The sequence below is a fragment of the Oenanthe melanoleuca genome, chromosome 1 (genome assembly GCF_029582105.1).
Source record: "Oenanthe melanoleuca isolate GR-GAL-2019-014 chromosome 1, OMel1.0, whole genome shotgun sequence".
In the NCBI taxonomy this organism is placed as follows: domain Eukaryota; kingdom Metazoa; phylum Chordata; class Aves; order Passeriformes; family Muscicapidae; genus Oenanthe; species Oenanthe melanoleuca.
Genome location: NC_079333.1, coordinates 36485800 through 36502681, shown reverse-complemented (window position 1 = coordinate 36502681; position 16882 = coordinate 36485800). Strand labels below are relative to the sequence as shown.

Genomic DNA, 16882 nt, shown 5'->3' with positions numbered 1-16882 from the left:
CCTACATGACCTTCCTAGACAACTGAAAAAAAAAGTTACTCAAGGTTTATATACTTTTCCTGTCACTCCAAACACAACTCCATAGATTTTCATACATTATTACACAGGATTAATAAAGTTTACAGAGTTGTGTATTGCTGACTATATCCTCCCTTTATAAAACAAAGGTATTAATGTACAACTGGGATTCTCATTTAACCATGATTACCCTTGTCTACAGCCCTTGTCAGATTGGAAGAAACTAGGTAGGGGTTTCCACTCTATTCTAAATTCCAGCTACAGCTTCATCCTTTTTGAGAAGTATAGAAAATGTTACAGTAAAAGTTTAAATGTTAAGAGCGTCTATAGCTGCTTGTAGCCTGAAACATTTTTAAATCTTCCATAAATCATTTTTTTTTACATCACAACTGAGATAAGAATAAATACAAACACACTTACCCGCTTCTGTCTCTCCTCTTCTATTCTAATTTTAGCTGCCTCTTCCATTCTGATTTTAGCTGCTTGGTCTTGAGGATGGATTAGAACTGACTTTTCATCTGCAACTGCATTTTCCAGCATTTTCATAGGGTCTAAAATATACATGTTATTTAGCTGTAATTGCAGTTAGAATGAGCCTTGGATCTTCCCTACATCTTGCTTTACAGTTTTCCAATCTTTCAACAAAATGCATAAGCTACTCTTGAAAAGATCTTGTCCTACTACTCTGCCTGTCTCCATAAGCTAGAAGATCAGTTATTTATATTACTTAAGTCTTTAACAGCCCTTTATTGTGTGTCTTTCTTGAATACATAGCAATGTTCCAGCTCCAATGGGACTGAAAATTACTTCTAATATTACCCGGAAGCCCAAGAGCAAGATCATCCTGAAGAATCAAAAGCCACACATTAACCTCTTGGAACAAAGAGGGTCTAAAACTGGCAGTATTGGGAAACTATCTAACATTTGCCTATTGCCCAAAAAAGCAAGTCTCAATTCTGTACTGTTAGCTTCAAATAGCAGCACATTTTCCCCAAGGCAAGATTTCACTCATGCTGCACTCTCCAGTCCCCTGGCAGCATGTTGGCATAGCCATGTACATGATGGAACTAAATCACTTTATCTTGATTAAAAAAACAAGCACCCTATGAAAGTAAATAACCCAAAAGCAAAAAAACCAAATACCCAAAACACATGCCAGAACTCGACCACTTTAAGACTTCAGAAATCCCACTCCACATACAAGTTCAGCATTAGCCTAACCAGAAGAGCATTAAGACATGGTAAGTAACCCCAAGATGATTTGGCTATCAAACAAATTGCAATGTCTAATCGCTATAAATTCTAATTTTACAAAAATGTTTTTCAGAATGATGTCTAAAAGCAGAAAAAAACTCCACTTATGCTTATGCTTGTCTTGGGCATTTATAGCTGCGAATCTCCAAAGAAAACAGCTTTTCCAGTTCAACAGGTACAGAACTTCAATGCTGACTTCTGCACTGAGAATTCTATCTCTGGAAGCAAGCACCTATTAAAGTACAGCAACCCCAAGTGTGACAACAATTTGCGTGACATTTGAAAGATAGAATGGTATTTTGGACATCTGTTTTCTTCAAGATCTTAATGGACAAGTTGGACATAAGAGCAAAACCCTCTCCTATTTGTGGTTTCAACAAATCCACAGTGGGCACAGATATGAAATTTAACACTGAAAGTTCACTACACAGTTTTATCACAACCACTGTCACAGCTGCCCCCCCACCCCACCCCCATGCAAGCCTTTTTGCTCCTACACAACAAACTTTGATGCAAGTATGTATTGTGTACCTTTGGCTTCAGACACTGTATTTTTCTGCTGCTCCTTGTTAAGCCCTAAATCACATAACGGTCTCTTTTCACTAGCAATTGTGCCTGATTCAATAGTTTCAAATTCACGTTCACGCTCTTTCCCACTTTTTGATATCCATTCCTCTTTTTGGCTTCTAATTTTGTTCAACAATTTCTTTAAGGCAAGTTTTGATCGAGGTTGGCAAGTTTTTCCTTCTTCATGCCCTATAAAGAATATACACCGTTAAGAGTTTTGCATAATGAATATCTTCATATCATAAAAAAAAACCTCTATTTTTTTTTTTATTGCTTACAGAGTTGGACAAATAGCTTAAGTGTATTTTTAAAATCTTAGCAAAATTTTTTCTTACCTGCAAGAGAGAAGCAGTAATTTGCCTCTGCAAGCTATAAAAGAAGGACTAAGCTGGATGCAGTATTTTATAGTCAAACTGTAGCAGAAATATGCAGTGCTATCCCCACACCCACCCTCTGCTTTCTATCAGCACTGGCAACACAATGCACCACAGACCAAACACCAGACTGTGCCACCCAAGGGATGCAGAACTGTTGGCCAAGCAGCAAAGTTCACTGAGACACTTCTGACTCACATCACATGACCCTGGACATGCCACAAGCAAACAGGACACTCATGCATCCATTTCAGCCTACTCACAATATGCAGCAGCTCAACCACAAACCTGAACATAAAGGATGTACAATAAGCAGACCATAAAGCTTCAACTTTGAAATACCTCAAAATTGAAAACATTTAGGTTCACACATCAGCATCAGTCCATAATTTATACTAGTTACACAGGAATAATTATGGCTATTAACAGTGTAGTTCTTACAACTGAAAATTATTCTCAGCATACTAATGAACTGAAGCATATCAGAAAAAGAAGTCACATTTTTCATTTTTAAACTCAACATCATTAGGTATTATCACCTATGCTAAACATAAACAAAATTATACTGAATTATGTTACACAGATTAAGAAGTTTTACTACTTAAGGAATTTTACTTATTACTAAAATTTATTTGATATACTAGACTAATCCTTCCTAATAAAAAATGAAAAGGTTTAAGTTAAATATGAAGTTTAGAAGTCTTACTTTCCGGTTCACCAGGGACCTCCTCTTCTATCACGTGCTCTGATTCTTGTTGAGTATCACAAGGAAGCTCTGGTTGAGTGTCACAAGCAGATTCATGTTCCAAAGAGATATCAAGGTCATTATCTTGGGCTCTGTCAGAAGGGGCTGGCAAAGGCTGGGGCTCAAACTGCAAAATCAGGTCTCCTTTCATATCTAATTAAAAGAGCACAATGAAATAAAGTGGCCATTTGGAATACAAATCAAACAACATTGCATGACTACACTTACACGCAAATCCCCAGGAAATTAAAGTATTAATAGGTTATTTCACAACAGATTTATCCAACTTTTTTCCCACCAAAATACAAGATTCAAAATTGTTTAGATCAATAGCCATCTATTCATTCAGAATCTCCACAGCGTCCAAAATACGCTACATTTTCAAAATACAAGCTGATGTGATGAAAGGCTCAGTTTTACACCAGCAGCTAACAAGCAAAGTTACACATGATCCCAGTAACTTCATCGAGGGAAAGCCACACCTTGACCTGGCTGTTCACAAGGCTGCCACAGGAGAGTGACTGCACAATCCAGTTGTGAAATCCCAGAAGACTGCACAACAGGAATTCTCCTATGATCACTGACTGAGGGGGTTACTGCCTACAAGGGATGTGGGACACAAAGGAAGAACACCTTCGAATTCTACGCTTGTTACATATACTTAGGGGAGGAACTCAAGGCAGGAAAAGGATCAAGTTAGTCAGGGGCAAAACAATTATGAGATAAAAATGCAAAAATGGTGAGATAAAATGAGATAGTACACTTATCTGGCCATGCGCTATGCCTGACAGTCAGTTCTGTCTTCTCACAAAAGTCCAGTTGTAGCTGTTTTCCTATGGCAGGGAATGCTGAGTTTTGTATTCATGTGTGTGCATAGATATGTAAGGGCCAGCAACTGGAACAGGGACAAGAAGACACAGGTGCACCTGTGTCTAGAGCACTGCCTACTGCAGAAGCCATCATGAATGCATTTAAGTGGGTATGAGTATCAGCATGCAGTGGCTAGCAAATCACAAGCCAGACTAGCCAGCAAGAATGATAAGAACTGTAAGACTGGACTGGGTATTGCAGAGGCCAGGGGACCTACAAGTTGTCCAGTGGAGGGATCAGGAGATCCAAGTATTCAAGCCAGCTACAGAGGAGAGGAAGGGATCCTAAGAAACCTGCCAGCACATGTGCGTGCATCTCCAAGACTACAAGAGGATCCAGGGTCAGTTATGGCATAGACTGAGTATATAGGTCAGTTCCCACAGGAATCCATAACATGCATTTCTGTGCATATGCTCACATGCCCAGCTGGATCTGTGCAGCAATAACTGGAGTGGAACAGCAGACCTTGGAGTTCACATGCCCAGCGGCCAGCAACTGGGAAGACTGAAGATCAAGGGCCAGCTGGCAGGTAAGAGTGAGTGGCTAAAGCTATTCACCACGCGATCCATAGCACACATTTGAGCACATGTGCATTTGAGTGCATACATGAGTATGAGAGGTTAACTCCAAGGCTCCAGTATCCAGCATGAATCACTAGGTAGACTGGGTGTCTAAGACCTGAGGAAGATCTGTAGAATAGCAGATAGAGATCTGGGATACAGGGGAACAACTCCTGGATAGACTGGTGCCTTAGTGTCTAAGACCAACTGCTGGAGGGATCCATACCATATTACAGACATATATCCCACTAAAAGGCCTTCATCTTGATCAGCCAGAGCAGAAGGAGATCATTTATGCTGTTTGTAGTTAATGTGAGTGCTGTGTTTTCCCTGTTGGCCTGCACAGCCAGCTGTATGGATGTGCCCTGGAAGGCTGTTTGTGTGTGTGCCAACTATGAATAGACACAGGGCCTCGCTACTGGCTGGACCTGGCAAGAGGCAGCTGCAGCAGGCTCTCCTTTACTGGGTACCAGATTCAGCAAAAGTTCAGATTTAACCACCTACAAAGAACTTACTCCTGTCTTCACTGTACATTTCTTCAAATGCACACTCCAGTTCTCTCTGCCATTCTTCTTTTATTTCCATGCGTTTGTATGGTGGCATTGAAAGCTGAGGTGGCATCTGTGCGACACACTGTCTCCTGCGCATCCGATCCTGAGCATGCATTTGCTCCAGTTCTTCCAGGAGCCTTTCCCTGTCCTTCAAGAATAAAGAAGGGATAACATAAGCCTTCAGTGTTCAAATTCTGACAGCCACAAATCAAGACTGATATAAAATGCTTCCATTTGGTTACTGTGATGTTTGCTTAATGTTCAAAGTTAATCTTATTCTAGGGAGAAAGTGCTTCCTCAGGAGAAGGCTGTATCAGCCCTTTAGACACAGGAGTCATCAATATTACCTAGAAGATCTGATGCTGAATAAAGGATCAGACTCTACACCTGTAGGCCAACTCAAGATAATTAAACTTTCTGTTTTATAAGGCAAATGAGTACTTCTTTTACCAAGCATATATGTTTGCATATAATTCAGCAGTTGCTACTTTGTAAAATATAAACTAAATACTCTTTGGCACACTGACACACCGAGTATATGTGAGAGCTATCAAAAAAAAAAAAAAGAAAAAAAAGTTTGTTGGGGTTTTTTTTCTGTTAATTTCAGGAGCACCAGTAATATTTCCAGAAATCCCCATTTTTGTTTGGTTACTCATTCAGGGCCAATCATACCCCATACTTGTGAAGCTATCAGACAACAACAAAAAAATTTTTAGTGTAGATCTCACTAAAAAGACTTGTCTCAGTAGTTCAATTTTTATTTCTTAAAGGAACCTATTCCAACATTTCCAGACTCACAAGCTAACAGAATGTCAGTCTTTAAATAAAAACTCTGAAAAGTTTTCGAAAAATAAAAAAACTCATTACCTTCTTAGCAATATTTTTTTCCCCTTAGGTACAGAACTTAAACTGAAGTCAATGTGGAAAAGCAGAATTCATTACCTATTAAAAAAGCTTTGCTTGACTATCACCTATTGGTTAATAGCTGGTCAAACACTCAGACAACAAAAATTAAGAGGATGTTCTTTCATTCTCACTCCTTCCAGATGCCAAAACAAGCAAACAGATTTTGCCTTTTTTGTTTTTCAAAGACATTCTGCAAACTTTACTTAGTCCATCAATTTCCCCCCGTAAATGTAATTCCCTTATTAATCACCTGCCTGCAACTTACTTAACAGTGGTTGTTCTGACATTAAAAACAGGCATAACTATTTTGCCTACCTTGGCCAACTGGATTTTCTTCAAGGCATGACTTCCTCTAATATGTGCCTTTTCAAGCTGCTTTCTTCTCTCCCTCTCTGCCTCCCTGTGTAGTTCCTCCAAACGTCTCCCTTCTACTTCAGCTGCTAAATGAGCATCTGGCTGGCAGTCAATCAATAGTTTAGTCCACAGAATTCTTTGATAGTTTAAAGCATATGTAACAATAAATAAACCAATAATTCTGAGGCAAAAGCACTTAAAAAGACACACAATGTCACATGAACGTCCTTGAATGTTTATGTTGCAAGCAGGACCAAAATAATTTTTTACCTTTGGAAAAAAATTCATAGTTACATATTTTGTAAGTTTAGATGGCAAAGTGTTCCAGTTTCAAGCTGTACCAGGGTCAATCATTTATATTATTTATTTGTTATCAGAGTGGTTATCTTTCCTAAAATACATGGCAAAATGAATTATATGGTCAATGTCACAGATTGAGTACTTCTATCCTCACAGTTTTATTTTAAACAAGGGGAGAAAAAAAATCTCTGAAATATTTTCAATATCATTTGGGAAACCAGAAATAATCTGCAGCTTTCAAAGAAGAAAAATCTTACTAACATGAAAAAAAAAATACACTTAGGGAAGAAAAAGTAATTCCAAACCAGCAAGGCAAATACAAGGCAAATCTGGGAGTACATTGCTAAAAAGAGGGGAAGAGAAAAAAGCAGGACAACTTGCAGCTATCAAATCAGTATAAGTCGCAAGTCTTCCAGTTTGTATGTCTGAACATTATACCAGCCTTGTTATCTCGCCTTCCAATAAAAGCCTGTTCACAAGGGACTGCCAGGTGTGATTCTCTAAGTGACAGAGCACCTAACAGGCTTTACAAGGCTGCCCATCTGAGATTTTTCTCTAGTAAGTAGTGTAACAGTGCTTTACACAAGTTCACATCCTTAAATAGGTTCTAGAAAATCCAACGGCTGATATCCAGACAATGAATGCAATGTAAAGAAACATTTATGTAAGACTGTAGCACAAACACTTGGAGTTAATCACCTGCTCTCCATCCACTGCTCTGTCCACCAAAGCTTCAGCAATATGGTAACGTGTAACAGAAAAGTTGCCAGCACCACAGGACTTCATAGCAATGATCTTTCTCACTTCAAAACTCTAGAAAGAAAAGCACAACTGCAGCTGTATCACAGAACAGTATCGCCACCAAAGCAATTGAACAGAAGTGATCTGTACAGTTAAATAATTATTAAAAGAAACCCACCCCACCAAATTCTGTCCTGAAAATATTGCTTAAAACCTTAAATACACGTAATAATTAATAAATCACATCAGCAGAAGGCAGATCTAGAGGGCTTTAATAACTGAGAGCATTTAATTGTCTTAGGCAAACCTCTGCACAGAAATTGACGATCATCAGTGTCATGTTCCAAAAGCACAAATTTGAAAGCACTTGAGTTTAATGCATTAATACAAATCCCACTTACAACAACTGTCACATTCCCCTCAGAGCAGGGCAACCACAGACCCATAATATAATTATACCCAACAGCAAAGCAACACTTGAAGAGTACAGACACTGAAAAGTATCTATTCACAGAATGCTAAGTTGCTGTGGCTTTTTAGTTTTGGGTACACTAACACATTTCAACTCTTTTTCTGGAAGTTTGAACAATGAGACAGACCCTCCCTATTCTTTGGCTTAGCCTCATGTTTTCAGCAGCAAAGTAGAGAGGTCAGGTAAGTCAATATACTTTAGGATACTGTCTTTATACTCTTATACTTTATACTTTAAACATCTCTTCTGAATTATTTTTTAAAAATTTTAAATTAACAAACCAATAATAAATAATTTTTAATTACATGTAATCAAGCAAATCTGCAGAATTTTATTCAAAAAGGTGCAAAGATGTGAGAATTATGTTGGAGGCTGAAGTTTTCCAATTAATGTCAAAAGCAATTTAGGCTGAAAAAAATACTATACTTCCATCATTGTTTTGTAACTCCTCCCTCCTTTTATTTTTATTCCTTCAAAAAGCAAGTAATTCTTTACTAAAATCTGGCAAAACTGGAGCAACAAAGTGCCACGAAATGGGAAAAAAAACCCAATAAAAAACCCATGACCCCAACTATACAAATGTTATGAATACTCAAACAGAGTATAGTAACACTTTTTACGTTTTATTTTCATTCCATAAAAATATGAAAGATTGTGTAAGAAAAACTAAGTTTACTTGAAACTCTGGGACACTTTTCAATAAAATAATGTTTACAGTTTAAGTTCAATTAAATAACTTTTCATTTGGTCTAACTAAATATGGTCTCAACTCCTAAAATCCATAATTCTGAGAACCAAAATGGGTCACGACATTAGAGTAAAAATACTTCTTTTTTAACTGGGTAAAATAACAATAATAGGAGTATCTTTAGGGAATGTTTCTTGTATTCTAAGCAATCAAGCCAAGAACAACAGTGCCCTAGCTCCATTTTATGAAATTATAGTCAATTGTTACTGCAACAGAGCATCAGATTATGATTATAGTTATATTTAATAAGCTCCTTATGCAAACTGAATTAAAAAAAACACGCAGACTTATTCAGATGACCCTGTAATTTGCTGTAATTCACAAGATTTAAAGTTAAACAATTTAAATTCAATGTCTTTTGAGTAACACATTTGCAGGAAAAAGCCCTACATTTATCTTCCCCCAACTGACAGTCAATATCTCTTTTTCTCTCTCTCTTGAAGGAGAAACAGGAATAAAAATCTCTCAATCTTTCAATTACTTAACATTTTCCCCCATGAAGTACATGGCACCCGATAACTCTTTGAAGAAAATAACTTTATTCTTAGCCCTGTGCCCTCCCAGCCATGGGTCTACAACAAAAGGATCAAAATCTATACAGATATGAAAACTAGAAAAAAGGCTTAAAGTCAGGTAGTCTTTAAATGGAACAAATTGACACGCTGTGCTATACTGAAACAGAGCAATCTCCTTTCTCAACAAAAACTCAACATGTCTGCAAAGTTACTGATTCAATCTGCCATTATCACAACATGAACTTCATAACAGAAATGAAACCCACTTACTGTAGAAAATCTAGATGTTTGCAAACTCTGCTAAAACCAGTTACAAATCACATTTGTTGAAAAGGCAAGTAAAGGACATTTGGTAATGGATGGAAATGCATTAATATTTGGAAAGGAACAATACTTAAATAGAGCACTGACCCAGACTTATCATCCAACACAATTGTATATGCAATTCTGGTTTCACCAGAACCTGGAGAAACATGGAAACAAAGCCTTCTTGCTTCCCCCGGTGACAAAATACTAAAGAATGAGGAGAAAATTCTGCATTTATAAAATAGAAAGGAAGATGCATTATTTATGTTGCTAGATAGAAAGTATTAAATATAGATATTACATATTAAGTACTGTGTCATTTTAATTGCTATGGAGGTTAACTGGAGTGACTATCTATGGGGAAGTATTAAATAAAATTTGATGAAAGACACATTGTAAACTGCAAAAGTTATTACAAAGTAAAGCCACAGGATCTTGTGCTTTCCCAACAATGCCAAACTGAGCAACAGAAGCACCTGAAACCCAGGAAATAAAGTCAAAAGTCTGGACTGATACAGACTTCTCCTGCTCTACATCAGATATACCAGAACACACCCTGTGGCACAACATAGATGGGAACAGCAGCGTGAAAGGGTGTGTGACTTTACTTGAACTCTACCAGACAGGACCTTATTCCAGATATACTAAATTTCAGTACTGCATATACTTCACCAGAAATAACCCCAAACTTTACAACTTACAACACTTGTTTTAATATTCATTCATATCCAGCTTACACAACATGAAAACCCTTGGGCAGTCAATGAGATCTAGAGAAGAAAGTGTACTAATGAAAGGCCATGGGTAGTCCTTCTAATCATTCTTAAAACTCAGAGTCAAACCTCACTCAGTTTTTCCAGATACAACAACAGCCCCCTATCATCCTGAACTCTAACCTGTACATAATATGCTGGGATGTAACTGGGAAAAGTTTTGAAAGCTTCACTAGCTCTGAAAGGGGCTAGCATACCTCAACCCTTTCTTTTATTGTCAGTAGTCCTGACGATAACAACATCCCTGAACCCAAAGGTCTAAAAGGGCACAACACCACATGAGGCAACTTAAACTCTGCATTCATGAAGTTCTATTAGTTAACTCCAAAGTAAAAATGCATGCAATGTTCTTTCTGCAGTTCAGACCTGCAATCCTACAGGAAATTCTACACGTATGCATCAGCTCTGTGAAATCAAAGCAGCATGAATGGGGTACAAAGCCACACCTCAAAAGGCTGCAGCTCCCCAACAGACTTGTCTGACCGTTTCCTATCAAAATTAAAGAGTTTCCCCTTTATTTAGTACTCCCTACAAGAAAAAAAAATTGAAGGAGAAAAACACCCCAACAAAGCCTCCCCACAGCTAAAAAGACAGAATTGTCTTTATTACAGAACTAAACAGAATGCTGTTAACTGCATCAGTATGGCAGAAGGCTAAGGAGGCATGTAATGTACATTGTAAAGTCTCATACCACTAGGGCTACTAAATGAAAAATGAGATACGATGGAAGTTTAGAAAGACGTATTAACTACAAAAATAAGACTCCAATTACAAGAAATAAAATTCATATATAATAAGAGATCAGTAAAGTACCCAAGCTTAGTAGCAAGAAATCTGCTAATATATAATTAATTGATTCCCTTGGTTTTTGCTGAACCACTCTCCTTATAGTATGCAAGTAACAACTCTGGGTGTCCTGTTGCAAAGAGTCAGACCACTATACATGGTACTCCTTAAATTGTGATCACTGTTGTATCATGGATACATACCTCAAAAGGATGTGGTGGAGGAGGTGGCAGGCTTGCAACTTTGGCTGCTCTTTGTCTTTCCACTTCCAGAGCACGTTTACGTGCATCTGTTCGTCTTGGGGGATAAAAACAAAACAAAAGACAAAAGAGATGAGAGACAGAAAATTATTCAAGCAACAGTGACAGAACAGTGCAAAATAAAAGGTAAACCTAAAATCAGATTCCTAATTACCTGCACTGAATATCAGGCCATAGGGATGGAGAATCATATCAAAAAGACAACAGAACTTAGGCTGGAAGGCATAATTAAAAATTATCTTTTTCAAGTTATGCAAAATCGTTAATATATACAACCATCCCAAAAGCACACAAAATCTCTGCTTTTGACCTAAGTTTCCAGAAAGTGCACTTTAGCATACTTTAATTGTTTGAGTGTAAACATACTTAACTATTTAATTTACAGATCTCAGCTCTACTCAAGCACAGCTATGCCCAAGAGGACACAGACCATTTCCTATGCCACTTCAAGTTTGGCCCAACCTGCTTAATAAAAAAAACCCTAAGAAGGAAGACCATGACAAATTCACTAGGTCCCTTTTCCAGGTAGTTAACTTTCCATCAGGAACTGGCCTGACAACATTTCATTTTATATGAGAGTCTATAAGGCCAGCTTGAATATCTGACATTCTTGTCTTGGTTTTAAAACTACAGTTTTTAAGCAAAAGCCACAAGCTTTGTCCATGAGCATTAATTCTCTAACCCATAAAATTTCAAGATTGAAAAAGCTCCAAGCAAGAAGCATCAACATTTTTGGCTTTCAACTTGTGGCACTGTAAAGTTTATTCTTAATAAAACAAAATAACTATTGCATACCTGGCTTGTTCACGAAGTGTTTTTTCTTTCTGGTGCTTCTGCTCTATCAGAGCTTTTCTATGTCTCGTCTCAGCTCTTTGTTTCCTTTCCTCTGCTTGCTTAGCCAGAGCTTCTAAGTCAGGTTCCTTAACATTGAAATATTGTAATCACTTAATACAGAATTTTACATCTCATACTATCAGTATTACATACTGCTCGTAAGAAGCACAAGCTCACCTACTACCTACCTACTGTATTAGGATAAAAATACTCTAATAACTTTCCCTTCTGAGCCATCTTTATTTTCTTCTTCTCCACCAACAACAGCAGCAAATCTGCCACATCCCTCAGCCAATTTAATCAAATACTGATGCAGAAATCTCAGCTTCTTCTGCATCAGTTTGATGAAAAGGATAATTAAACACCCTGTTAATTTAAATTTAGTTATTTAACACCATGTAGCAAAAGCAGACTAAACTGTGTAGAAAAAGCATGTTACTACCCTTCAGTCATCAACAGAAATATTTAGTACCAGCTCTCTGCTCCTATAACACTGGTTCCACAGTTTTTTGCTAACTCACCCATCCTAGCATTGGCAAGGACTTTATAAAGAAGTTGATTCAAAGACACTGATATATGGAAAAGCATAATGCTATTTTACTTGGGTTTCAAGATCCTGACTAATTCAAGAAATAAGCTACTCTGTGAAATCCATGTTAAAAAAAAAATCTATGGCTGATTTCTATAAACCTGATTCAGAGTCAAAGCTATAGAAAAATTCTACCCAGCAATCTCAATGATCTCTCAAGCAGAGCCTACACAACTTACAGGATTTTAAACAAAGTCAAACCAGTTTATAGGTGCAGAATTAAAAATTGATACTGCCTGTTTGCAGTCCAGGCAAAGGCCTCTGAAGACCTTACCAAGGCTTTCCATGTTACTGGAGCACTGAAGGGAAAAAAATGTTAAGTGTATTTTCTTAACCATAGAAAAAACCCATGGTGGAGAAAAAAATTACTGTATTAGTGGCATAATTGAGATACTGAATCATTACGTACAATTTAGTCAAGTACAAACATACATGATCATACAAGCTAATACAAAGTAAGTAACTTTAAGGTCTGCCCAGCAAAAGATTATGGACAACAGGTCCACAGACTATCTTATGGAAAGATACCTGAAAAAAGTACATAACCACTTCTAAAAAGTTTCCATTCTTAAAAAGTTGTCTATTTAGCTATCAGGACTTCAAAATCAGGAATGACAAAGGAAAAACCAAACAAACAGCAATTTTGGTATTTCTAAAACATCAAAATTGCATCTGACAATATATGCTGGTATTAGCTGGGAGAGAAATTATTTTCTTCACAGTGACTGATATGAATGAGATTTGGATTTGTGCTGAACACAGGCTTGATAATTTAGAAATGTTTTTGTTATTGCTGAGCAGGGCGCACACAGAGCCAAGGCCTTCTCTGCTTTTTGTGCTGCCACACTGGTGAGGAAGTTAGCAGTGGCTAGGAGAGACACAGCCAGAACAGGTGGCCCTAACTGCCCAGAGACATTCCAGGCCATATGGCATCATGCTCAGTACATAAAGTGGGGGAATTAAAGAAGAAGAGGGTAATGTTCGGAGTGATGGTGTTTGTCTTCACCAAGTAACCACTGCACATGATGGGTCCCTGCTGGGTCCCTGGAGACGGCTGAATACCTCCCTGCCCATGGGAAGCAGTGATTTAATTCCTTGTTTTGCTTTACTCTGTGCGTGGCTTTTGCTTTTCCTATTAAACTGCATGAGTATTCTGGCTTTTACCCTTCTGATTCTCTCCCTGGTCCCACTGGTGAGGGAGTGAGCAAGCAGCTGCCTGGTGCTTGGCTGCTAGCTGGTGTGAAACCATGACACAGTAATATTAAGCTCACTTACGTTCTCCTTGGCCTGTCGGTGACCCTCCCCAATTGCTCTTAAGCTTGATAGATACAGTTCTTCCAGAGCTTTCATCTTCTCATCCTGTGCCTTCTGCCATTCAGCTCTCAGTGCCTCCTCTAACTGATGCAGTTGTTCTTCTCTCTTCTGCTTTACCTTCTGCCTTATCTGGTAGGAGATATACTTCTGCTGCTCTCTGACCTGTAGAAATAGCATTTACATTTGTCAGCAATTCAAGAAAAGCACAATACTTTTTGCAGCAAGACTTTCCACAACATTGTCTACCCTCCTTCCATTTTTCTATCTATCTCATCTATTCCATTTACAATCTATCCAGAAAGTACTTTCAAGTTGCTGTTACCTTTTTCCAGAATTAATACATTAAATAACAAATTTAATCTTAATTAAACACTTTAGTTAAAGTACAAAAAATTACATACAAGTGACAAACTGCAAAAACTGCTTGGAATACCCTTCCCTCCAAAAATACAACACAGTAATTTATGAACAGCTCCTATTACAATTCAATATGGTTTAAAAAAAATCAACAACTATACCGAAAACTTAGCAAACATAGTTTATTATTTTTCACTTTGTATCTCAGGCTTTTTTTTTTTTTTTTTTTTAACAGAAAAGGTTGTCAAGCACTGGAACAAGCTGCCCAAGGAACTGGTTGAGTCACCATCCCTTCAAAAGTTCCAAAGACATGTAGATGTGGCACTTAGGGACATAGTTTAGTGGTGGACTTGGCATTGCTGGATTAACAGTTGGACATGATGATCTCAAGAGTCTTTTCCAACATAAAATATTTCACCATTCTACAATACTATTACCTTAAAATTTAGCTTACAGGAAATAATATTTTCAGCTACTTCTCTTAAATTATTTGCTACATCATCAAATTAAATACATCACATGGAAAAATACAGGCATACCTGTTGTAACCTTAGTTTTCGTCTTCTTTCGTATTCTTCTTTCAGAAACATGGCTTCTTCGTTAGGACTAAGCCTCAATGCCCCAGCTGTTGCAAGCTTCCTCTTCATTTTTGGATATGCTGAATAATCAACTTCTATGAGAACAATGCAAAGAAAAAGAGAAATTGTGCATAAATGACACAGACAAAACAGCTAAAAAACAGGATGAAGTTTCTGCCATAATGTTGTCAACTCTATCATGGTATGTGTGTGAGAGCTACAACTGTTTGCATCTGTCTCAACTGCAGGCTGGAGTTGATGATCTCAGAAGTCTTTTCCAACCTTAATGACTCTTAACTGTAATGAACAGCATTGGCATTGTGACAAAACAGACAAAAACATAATGCTTTTGAACTACTTTGAGCTACATACCAAACACTGCAATACTATCACACTCACAGTCTACTCTGTGGACCAGCCACAAACGTTTGCAAAGAGTGAACAGCATTCCACCCCTGGGAAGATTTGAAAACAAACCCACAGACTGCTGAAAAGCACACCCCACAGTAAAGCAGGCTGGTCACTCAGGTGATTTGTCCTGAAGTACTCTCATAACTATGGTAGAGAAGAGGTAAGACACCATAGCAAGTCTGTTGATGTTTTTGGCTGCGCTCCAAGGTTTTCTGCCCTACAGCCTCTGAAACTGTAGCAACAGCCTAGGTACCAAGCATTTCAATGGAAAGCTGGAACTGCTCACTAACCATTTTTTTCTTCAAGTTTTCCTAAGAAGACAAATTTCAAATTATGTTTCCCTCGAGATTTTACTGTGAAACAAGAATCTTCTGGTTCTACAGATCGCTTCCCATTTTCCTTGCAATTACGATTTTCAAATGCACAAAAAAAAAAATTAAAAAAAAATAAAATAAAAAAGAGACTTCTTCCATCTGATATGATATGCAGCCTAGTCTAAAACTCCTCTCCCCCTAAATCAAGTAAGACTTTTACTAGATCTTTAAATATTTATAACCCTGGAAATATTCGCACGAAACAAGCAAAGACTTTCAAAACTCATTGTTTAATTCTAAAAAAACTAGTGAGCAATTCATATAGCGCTAACAGTTTAACCTATATGTCACACCTGGAAACAGTTATTTTCAGCATCATATATACTGGTCTTGGTATATTTAGAGACACAGTATCATAGATAAAATAGCAAGACTTTAAAGAAATCAGGTGAGGTGCAAAGCCGAAGATACATAAGATACTTTTGAGAAAGATTTATTAAAGCAACGAATCCCAAGCTCTTTAAAGCATAAAGAGGGACAGCAGCATCCTGGCTCCTGTCGGCCCTCCCTTAGTCAGCCGATGAGGTACAGAAGTTTATCAAGGCACAAAATTAAGGAGCAAATTAGTACATTCTCTCTCTCACACACACAATGTAGAGGATGACCAATGCAAAGCCTGGGTCCAAAGGATAAGAGCAGAGGCAGAGATTACAAACGCCGCGCTTGCCCGGGCTCAGCCGCAGCACGGCGGGGATGGCGCGGGGCGGAGAGGGCCCCAGTACGCCCGGGAGCCCCCGCCGGGGCCGCACCTGGATCCGCCCGAGCGGAGGAGGGACAGCGCGGACAGAAGAGAAAGTAAAGCAGCGGAGGAAGGGAAAGCGGGGAAGGGAAGAAGCGGGGAGATGGAAGGGGAAAGCAGAGCCGCCCCTCACGCACCCGCCGCCGCCGGGCCCCGCTCGCTCGCCGTGCCAACGGCCGCCGCTCCCGCCACGTGACCTCGCGCCCCCAAAGAGCCGCCAACAGCGCATGCGCCGCTGCCCGCCCCGGCAGCCCGAGCCCCGCCCCCGTCCTGCGCTGGCCAATCGGAGCTTGGGGCGGCTGCCGTGGCGCGCGCGCTCAGTATAAAAGCGGCGCTGCGGCCGGAGAAGGTGTTCACACGGCCGAGAGGTTCGTGAGGATTCTTCTGTGTCTTTAGGCTCTTCCCCATGACCGACCTAAGCGGGAACAGTGCCTTGCTTGCCTAGGGCGGCAATCTCCGCGCGCACCTGCAGGGCTCGTCACCACGGCTCCCTCACAGCACCGCGCCAGGAGCCCGCACTCGGCGTTTCCAAGTGCTCCGTGGGAGGGACACTCACTGGCCGAGCTTGAAATGCTGAGAGAGCAGA

The 16882-nt window shown here is 39.0% G+C and overlaps 1 protein-coding gene across 2 annotated transcripts in view; it reads right to left on the bottom strand.

Annotated features, from left to right (window-relative positions):
• The window catches only part of CEP295 (centrosomal protein 295), a 42146-nt gene extending 25648 nt beyond the window's left edge, over positions 1-16498 (bottom strand). The window contains exons 1-11 of one of the 2 annotated variants that reach the window (XM_056502367.1): positions 16434-16498; positions 14734-14867; positions 13799-13999; positions 11896-12020; positions 11044-11137; positions 7199-7312; positions 6161-6301; positions 4904-5087; positions 2920-3111; positions 1804-2028; positions 439-569 (exon numbers count right to left, since the gene is read on the bottom strand). In XM_056502367.1, coding sequence (XP_056358342.1) covers positions 439-569; positions 1804-2028; positions 2920-3111; positions 4904-5087; positions 6161-6301; positions 7199-7312; positions 11044-11137; positions 11896-12020; positions 13799-13999; positions 14734-14841 — 1515 coding nt within the window. In that variant the 5' untranslated portion in view covers positions 14842-14867; positions 16434-16498. The remainder of the gene's footprint in view (positions 1-438; positions 570-1803; positions 2029-2919; positions 3112-4903; positions 5088-6160; positions 6302-7198; positions 7313-11043; positions 11138-11895; positions 12021-13798; positions 14000-14733; positions 14868-16433) is intronic. The other variant, XM_056502285.1, reaches the window with a different exon arrangement.
• Between the last annotated feature and the right edge of the window lie 384 nt (positions 16499-16882).